At 43.8% G+C, this 10,000-nt stretch overlaps 1 protein-coding gene across 4 annotated transcripts in view; it reads right to left on the reverse strand.

Annotated features, from left to right (window-relative positions):
- The window catches only part of LOC143723953 (FERM and PDZ domain-containing protein 4-like), an 88,435-nt gene that overhangs the window by 40,499 nt on the left and 37,936 nt on the right, over positions 1-10,000 (reverse strand). For all 4 annotated transcript variants that reach the window (XM_077216893.1, XM_077216895.1, XM_077216894.1 and 1 more), the window contains exon 2: positions 9,276-9,395. In XM_077216893.1, coding sequence (XP_077073008.1) covers positions 9,276-9,395 — 120 coding nt within the window. The remainder of the gene's footprint in view (positions 1-9,275; positions 9,396-10,000) is intronic.

Here is a 10,000-nt window from a genome sequence, read left to right on the forward strand (position 1 = left end):
CACACCACACACACCTCCTTCTGCTGGGTCATTACACACACCACACACACACCGTCTTCTGCTGGGTCATAACACACACCACACACACACCTCCTTCTGCTAGGTCATAACACACACCGTCTTCTGCTGGGTCATAACACACACCACACACACACCTCCTTCTGCTGGGTCATAACACACACCGCACACACACCTCCTTCTGCTGGGTCATAACACACACCACACACACACCTCCTTCTGCTGGGTCATAACACACACCACACACACACCTCCTTCTGCTGGGTCATAACACACACCAAACACACACCTCATTCTGCTGGGTCATAACACACACACACCTCATTCTGCTGGGTCATAACACACACCACACACACACCTCCTTCTGCTGGGTCATAACACACACCAAACACACACCTCATTCTGCTGGGTCATAACACACACCACACACACACCTCCTTCTGCTGGGTCATAACACACACCACACACACACCTCCTTCTGCTGGGTCATAACACACACCAAACACACACCTCATTCTGCTGGGTCATAACACACACACACACACACACCTCCTTCTGCTGGGTCATAACACACACCACACACACACCTCCTTCTGCTGGGTCATAACACACACCAAACACACACCTCATTCTGCTGGGTCATAACACACACCACACACACACCTCCTTCTGCTGGGTCATAACACACACCACACACACACCTCCTTCTGCTGGGTCATAACACACACCACACACACACCTCCTTCTGCTGGGTCATAACAGACACCAAACACACACCTCCTTCTGCTGGGTCATAACACACACCACACACACACCTCCTTCTGCTGGGTCATAACACACACCAAACACACACCTCATTCTGCTGGGTCATAACACACACCACACACACACCTCCTTCTGCTGGGTCATAACACACACCACACACACACCTCCTTCTGCTGGGTCATAACACACACCACACACACACCTCCTTCTGCTGGGTCATAACACACACCAAACACACACCTCATTCTGCTGGGTCATAACACACACACACACACACCTCCTTCTGCTGGGTCATAACACACACCACACACACACCTCCTTCTGCTGGGTCATAACACACACCTCATTCTGCTGGGTCATAACACACACCACACACACACCTCCTTCTGCTGGGTCATAACACACACCACACACACACCTCCTTCTGCTGGGTCATAACACACACCACACACACACCTCCTTCTGCTGGGTCATAACACACACCACACACACACCTCCTTCTGCTGGGTCATAACACACACATAACAAAGACCTGGGTGTTATACTAGACCGCAACTTGTCTTTCGAAAATCATATTTCATATATTACAAGAACAGCCTTTTTCCACCTTAGAAACATTGCTAAGCTACGTAACATGCTATCTGTTTCTGATGCAGAAAAGTTAGTTCATGCATTCATGACCTCGAGACTAGATTACTGTAATTCTATATTAGCTGGCTGTCCTGCATCCTCAATAAACAAGCTACAGTTAGTGCAAAATGCAGCCGCTAGAGTTCTTACTAGATCAAGAAAATATGATCATATAACACCAATTTTATCATCTCTACACTGGTTACCTATTAAGTTCCGTATCAATTACAAAGTATTCCTACTGACCTATAAAGCCCTAAATGGTTTAGCTCCTGTGTATTTAACAGACCTTCTATCGCCATACAACCCATCGCGTTCTTTAAGATCACTAAATTCGAGGCTTCTGGTCATTCCTAGGATATCTAAGTCCACTAAAGGAGGGAAGGCGTTCTCACATTTAGCTCCTAAACTCTGGAATAGCCTTCCTGATATTGTTCGAGGCTCTGACTCGCTGTCCCAGTTTAAAACTAGATTAAAGACGCATCTCTTTAGCCAAGCATTTACATAATGCTTACCTTTTATACCACTGCTGAATCAGATCAAATGCATTTAATATTATAAAACTTGAAGAGTCTGTAGGTTATTTGTATAGGTTGCATAGTATTTACAGTCATTACGTTCCTGTGTATATTGCGTGAATGACGGGTGGTTGGGTAGATATTGTGTTTTGCGGTAGGTGGTATGCCATACGGAACCGTTGCCACTGAACCTGCTTTAACGACGACAGTGGGGCTCGACAGCCTTAGTCAAACGGGTCGGCGCGTATGGTTGGGTTGCGGAGAGATTGTGAGATTGTGGTTGGGTCTCAGCAGCAGGAGGGATGTAGAGGTCAGTAAGCAGGGCTGAGTTGAGTGGGGGACGGAGGGGGGTGACTCTGGGACGCAAGAATCACTGTCTTCATGTTTTTTATCATTTACGCCCGTGTTATGGAAATCATTATGAACAGCAGCTACGCTAATTTTTTTTTCCTTTTTGCTTTTCTGCTGTTATCACGGGACGCGAGTCCCGAGAGAAAAACGGCGTTCGTCAGCTCCAGTTTGTATCCAGCCTTTCACAGAGACTTCAGATACGCCAATCACAAAGCCTGTGAAGAGACGACTCAACACCGGCGATATGGACCCTCTATGGTGGACGGCACTGATCCTCAACAACTCGTCTCAACACCGGCGTGATTACTTGGACTTCTAAAAGATGGAAATGGATAAATTTCTAAATGTTCCGATCCAATCTGCCTTGTAATGCTGCCCGAATCATAAATCATGCACTGTTCCTTCGTTGGCCAGAGGAGAACTGGCCCTCCGACTGAGTCTGGTTTCTCCCAAGGTTTTTTCTCCATTCTGTCACCTGATGGAGTTTTGGTTCCTTGCCACTGTTGCCTTGGCTTTTGGCTTGCTTAGTTGGGGACATTTAATATTCAATAATATTATTGATCTGCCTTACTTAAGGTGGACGTTGACTCAATTTTCTTTTAGAAACAAACTCTGTTATATTATTTTCATGTTATCACTGTGAAGCTGCTTTGATACAATCTGTATTGTAAAAAGCGCTATATAAATAAAGGTGACTTGACTTGACACCACACACACACCTCCTCCTGCTGGGTCATAACACACACCACACACACTCCTCCTCCTGGGTCATAACACACACCAAACACACACCTCCTTCTGCTGGGTCATAACACACACCGTCTTCTGCTGGGTCATAACACACACCATCTTCTGCTGGGTCATAACACACACCACACACAACTCCTTCTGCTGGGTCATAACACACACCTCCTTCTGCTGGGTCATAACACACACCGCACACAACTCCTTCAGCTGGATAATAACACACACCTCCTTCTGCTGGGTCATAATCACACACCACACACACCTCCTTCTGCTGGGTCATAACACACACCTCCTTCTGCTGGGTAATAACACACACCACACACACCTCCTTCTGCTGGGTCATAACACACACCACACACAACTCCTTCAGCTGGATAATAACACACACCTCCTTCTGCTGGGTCATAACACACACCACACACACCTCCTTCTGCTGGGTCATAATCACACACCACACACACCTCCTTCTGCTGGGTCATAACACACACCTCCTTCTGCTGGGTAATAACACACACCACACACACCTCCTTCTGCTGGGTCATAACACACACCTCATTCTGCTGGGTCATAACACACACCACACACACCTCCTTCTGCTGGGTCATAATCACACACCACACACACCTCCTTCTGCTGGGTCATAACACTCACCTCCTTCAGCTGGGTCATAACACACACCTCCTTCTGCTGGGTCATAACACACACCACACACACCTCCTTCTGGTGGGTCATAATCACACACCACACACACCTCCTTCTGCTGGGTCATAACACACACCTCCTTCTGCTGGGTCATAACACACACCACACACACCTCCTTCTGCTGGGTCATAACACACACCTCCTTCTGCTGAGTCATAACACACACCACACACACCTCCTTCTGCTGAGTCATAACACACACCACACACACCTCCTTCTGCTGAGTCATAACACACACCACACACACCTCCTTCTGCTGGGTCATAACACACACCACACACACCTCCTTCTGGTGGGTCATAATCACACACCACACACACCTCCTTCTGCTGGGTCATAACACACACCTCCTTCTGCTGGGTCATAACACACACCACACACACCTCCTTCTGCTGGGTCATAACACACACCTCCTTCTGCTGAGTCATAACACACACCACACACACCTCCTTCTGCTGAGTCATAACACACACCACACACACCTCCTTCTGCTGAGTCATAACACACACCACACACACCTCCTTCTGCTGAGTCATAACACACACCTCCTTCTGCTGAGTCATAACACACACCACACACACACCTCCTTCTGCTGGGTCATAACACACACCACACACACCTCCTTGTGCTGAGTCATAACACACACCACACACACCTCCTTCTGCTGGGTCATAACACACACCACACACACCTCCTTCTGCTGAGTCATAACACACACCACACACAACTCCTTCTGCTGAGTCATAACACACACCTCCTTCTGCTGAGTCATAACACATACCACACACACACCTCCTTCTGCTGAGTCATAACACACACCACACACACCAGATACCATCACAGTCGCCAGCAACAGCAGAACACACAGATAATAAACAGCATATAATATCCGGAGCACATGACCCAGGTGAGCACTGGAGTAAAGACGTCTATCTAGTGCACGTCCACCAGTTCACAACAACACATGCGCTAGACAGAATGCACACGGCTCCTCATATAGTGCACTAACAAATATTTAAGAGTAAGTTTTACAAGAAAATATTTCAGTTTTTCATATTGTTTGTGAAATTTACTAGCAATTTTGGAGTGAAAGTTATTTCCCCTAGTGTATTTTCAGAAGTTTCCATCAATCAGGCATGCGATGCTTTCAAATGTTCATATCACCATAATTCCTGGAGGTTTTATCACGGTATTGACTCAAGACAACACTTTCAGATGTATAGGCCGTATGTAGCCCCGCCCCCGCCTGTATTTCACTGCGATCTCACGTATTTTCACTGCGATCTCACGTATTTATGAATGAACTACTCGTTTTAAAATCTTCCCGGTCTGAATTCTGCTTTAAACATTACAATGCTCATGATAACTTTCGTTAACTCTGCAATAGTAATGATGTCGTTAGACATAATTATTGCAATTTATCAATAGTTTGCAAATTGCGCTCATTTACACTATTTACAACGTGTAGGCTTATTTACCGAGGTGGGAGTAAGTCACACATGTTCAAGTCACAAGTAAGTCTCAAGTCTCATACCATCAAGTCTCAAGCAAGTCTAAGTCGCATGTACATACAAACCAAGTCAAGTCAATGGATTCACTTCAAGTCAAGTCAAGTCAATGGTTCACTTCAAGTTAAGTCAAGTCAATGGTTCACTTCAAGTCACGTCAAGTCAATGGTTCACTTCAAGCAAGTAAAGTCAATGGTTCACTTCAAGTCAAGTCAAGTCAATGGTTCACTTCAAGTCAAGTCAAGTCAATGGTTCACTTCAAGTCAAGTCAATGGTTCACTTCAAGCAAGTCAAGTCAATGGTTCACTTCAAGTCAAGTCAATGGTTCACTTCAAGTCAAGTCAAGTCAATGATTCACTTCAAGTCAAGTCAAGTCAATGGTTCACTTCAGGCAAGTCAAGTCAATGGTTCACTTCAAGCAAGTCAAGTCAATGGTTCACTTCAAGTCAAGTCAATGGTTCACTTCAAGTCAAGTCAAGTCAATGATTCACTTCAAGTCAAGTCAAGTCAATGATTCACTTCAAGTCAAGTCAAGTCAATGGTTCACTTCAAGCAAGTAAAGTCAATGGTTCACTTCAAGTCACGTCAAGTCAATGGTTCACTTCAAGTCAAGTCAAGTCAATGGTTCACTTCAAGTCAAGTCAATGGTTCACTTCAAGTCACGTCAAGTCAATGGTTCACTTCAAGTCAAGTCAAGTCAATGGTTCACTTCAAGTCAAGTCAAGTCAATGGTTCACTTCAAGTCACGTCAAGTCAATGGTTGATTTCAAGTCAAGTCAAGTCAATGGTTCACTTCAAGCAAGTAAAGTCAATGGTTCACTTCAAGCAAGTCAAGTCAATGGTTCACTTCAAGTCAAGTCAAGTCAATGGTTCACTTCAAGCAAGTAAAGTCAATGGTTCACTTCAAGCAAGTCAAGTCAATGGTTCACTTCAAGTCAAGTCAAGTCAATGGTTCACTTCAAGTCAAGTCAATGGTTCACTTCAAGTCAAGTCAAGTCAAGTCAATGGTTCACTTAAAGCAAGTCAAGTCCTGCTAAGAGTCAAGTCAAGTCCAAGGCAAGTTACAATACCAACCAGAAAAAAAGTTTGGCCTCAACCTTATTTATTTTTGATTACCATGATTACCTTTCTTATACATTTATATCGTAATATTAATAATATTCATATAATTTATTACAGCATGTATTTATGATTATCAAAATTTGGAATTCTTATTATAATAACAATTATATGAAAAATGTTGAAGATAATACATTTGAAGGTAAATTCACAAGTGTAATGCATTAATTATATAGTTTTATAGTAAATGTCATATGTTTAACTTTGTTTATATATTTTTTATGCAATATCCCCGGCAGACATTAACTTTCCCATTAATAGCCATATTTGACCCCTTAAATTGATTTCCAGGGGCATTTTTTTCTAACTATGTTCTAACCCTTTTTTTCTAACCATGCATTTACACTGTAATTAAAACACCATCAATAATGTTGAGATTAATGATTTAAATATAATCATTTTAATATAGAAAAAAATAGATGCAAAAAAATAATAAATAATATATTTTTAATTATGAAATTAAAACCGCCAATAGGTGGCGCTAAATCACCATCTTAATGAACGAGTCATAGAAGCATTCATTCAACTGCTTCATTCAAAATGGCAGATTCATTCTGGAACTAAGCAACTATGTCACTGAATCACAAAAATCTCGGATTTGTTCAGATATGCATAACTCTTTTTCTGTGGCTTGTTTGGAACTACTGTCATTGGAGAAATAGAGCAAAAACAGAATATTTACAATATTACGTCTAAAATGTCACACCACAATATTCACTCTTTGTTCATTGAACTGTTGTATAAAATCACGTCTTATCACATCAGCAATCGCGCCAATATTCTGGAAATATTTTTTTTAATATCATATGTTATAAATATAAAAATAACTCAACTAGGGACATTTTTTCCACATCTTGAATTTTGGGTGCATATTAATTCTGCTCGCATTTCCCCCCCCAATCCTACAGGCCTAACATCTGACCCTGCTTCAAGAGACACATAAAACACGACAAAACTGTTTTTCGTCATTGGAAAGAGCGACGTATTTGGCTTTAAAGCGTGATTTGAAAGAAACTGTGGCAAATGTCTGCGTGAATTTATGCACGTTATACAAAACATATGAATATGGTCAATTTCTATTGTTTATATCCAAAAAGAAACGAAGCTGGGGTGTTTTTGTATTTAGCGCGCTCACTGAGGTGTATGTTTTTTCTGTGCTCTGTGCAGTGTCACGCATTCGCGCAGAATCTGATGACTGGCATCAATGGTTCCGTTGCTTTCATTTTGTTCATCAATTGAATTGATGTTGCGATGATTTATATAAAAATGTATATGAAGCCATTTTCGAGTCATACAGTTCAAGTCAAGTCTCGAGTCACTGGATCTCAAGTCAAAGTCAAGACAAGTCATTTTCTTAATTTAGTCAAGCAAGTCTCAAATCCTTAAATTTGCGACTCGAGTCAGACTCGAGTCAAGTCATGTGACTCGAGTCCCCCATCTCTGCTTATTTATGTCCTGATGATTATGTGAGATATTGACAACTGTTCTCATGATAATCACAGGAATCAACTTTAACAGTAAAAGACTGAACGAGTGGGACTCAGATTCTCCTTTCCTTTTCTAGACTCTTCCGTCCGCACGCTTCGTTTTTTTCGCCATTCTGGAATCGCAGGTCCGATGTTTACTCGTGTCTGACACCATTCAACCCGAAAAAAGTCATATAACCATTCCAATAACTCCGAAGCTGTTCAGTTAAGCTTAAAAACTGCATAGTTACCCTTTAATCTCACATCAGATGGAAGAACAGGCAGTATTAGTATGTGTGTGTGTGTGTGTGTTTGGCACTTCAGAAGTCTGACGCATGTTTCATCATGCTAATGTTCTAGAAGCTTCACTCAAGCTGGTGTCTCTCGCATACGCATGTGTGTGTGCGCGTGTATGTGTGCGTGTGCATGTGTGCGTGTGTGTGTGTGCATGTGTGTGTGTGTATGTGTGCGTGTGTGTATGTGTGCGCATGTGTGCGTGTGCATGTGTACGTGTGCATGTGTGTGTGTGTGTGTGTGTGCATGTGTGTGTGCATGTGTGCGTGTGTGCATGTTTGCATGTGTGCGTGCGTGTGTGTGTGTATGTGTGTGTATGTGTGCGTGTGTGTATGTGTGCGTGTGTGTGTGTGTGCATGTGCGTGTGTGTGTGTGTGTGTGCGTGTATGTGTGTGTATGTGTGCGTGTGTGTGTGCATGTGCGTGTGTGTGTGTGTGCGTGCGTGTATGTGCGTGTGTGTGCGTGTGTGTGTGTGTGTGTGTGTTTATGTGTGTGTATGTGTGCGTGTGTGTATGTGTGCGTGTGTGTGTGTGTGTGTGTGTGTGTGTATGTGTGCGTGTGTGTGTGTGTGTGTGTGTGTGCGTGTGCATATGTGTAGTGCGGCGAGGACAGAATCAGTGTTCGGGAAGTGTATGGAGGGAGCGTCACATGAAGCGTTCGATCATCTGCACTGAGAGAATCACTGAAGTCGTCGCACCGGAAGAACCTTCACATCGTTCCTAGAAATATTGCCGGAAGCTCCCGGATGTTGGCGTGTGTGTTCGCACCGGAGGAACCGGGAATGATTTTAGTTCTAGAAACTCCTTTTAGATTAACTCATTTACTCCTCCTCCAGAGTCGTCTAACCCAGCGCTATAGGAACTACAGTGACGGTTAAAAAGCTAAACGCACAGATTATAGCCTATACATTTACTCCACAAACTAACTCTACGAACATGTAAAACAGCTCTTAATCTTTACACTGAGGAGAAAACCCAACACGACTTTGACGAGACCGGGAGAAACATGATTGTGTATTTCTAACTCATATATTTTTTTGTAAATCGAAAAAGTAATGCGTTACTTTACTAGTTACTTGAAAAAGTAATCTGATTACATAACTCAAGTTACTTGTGATGAGTTACACACAACACTGCCTCGAGCTCCCCTATACTCACTTGCTGTAGCAGTCTCGGGCCTCTCTAGAGGACGCCATCTCCCAGCCATCGGGCCCCTGAGGCCCCTGAGCGGGCCAGCTCCCGGGGCCCGGCGCACAGCTCGAGGCTTTGGTCCTGTGGCTGCAGACACAAGAGGAACAGTCAGGATTAGGGGTGTCACGATTCTCCAAATCCTCGATGCGATAAAATTTTCGATTCTAAGGTCACTGTTCGATTCGATTCTCGATTTTTACATTTACTTTTTTTTAAAGCCGAAACCGGCCAATCAGGATGCTCTCTGTCTTACATGCGCTCCATGAGGCACACACGCATGGTCTCTCCATGCAATTTCCGGGCATCAGGGCGCCGCTATCAATATGCGGGAGACTCCCGGAACTTCCGCGAGACTTGGGATGTCTGCAAACTGTGGCTTTTTTGAAGCACGAACGTTGTCAACATAACTCACTGGAAATCCAAAAAACGTCCACACCTGCGACTTCAATGAGAGAGGAGGGGGTTCGAGTTCTGTCGATGGGTCTCCTGCATCTGCAGTTGCCATGCTATGATTTGAGTGGCTGTAGGTAAGTTAGAGGAGGTTGACCATAGACTCGCAGCACTTCAACACGCGTGTTTTTTTCCGCCTGGCACGCCGACCGGACGTGACATGGGGGCGTGGCAGCATCGACGATTCCATTTTTTTAATTCTAAGTTCGAGATTGTGGATTAATTCATCAGGATCCAGATTC

The sequence above is a fragment of the Siphateles boraxobius genome, unplaced genomic scaffold, assembly GCF_051911475.1.
Source record: "Siphateles boraxobius isolate OS27281-9 unplaced genomic scaffold, OSU_SipBor_1 7, whole genome shotgun sequence".
In the NCBI taxonomy this organism is placed as follows: domain Eukaryota; kingdom Metazoa; phylum Chordata; class Actinopteri; order Cypriniformes; family Leuciscidae; genus Siphateles; species Siphateles boraxobius.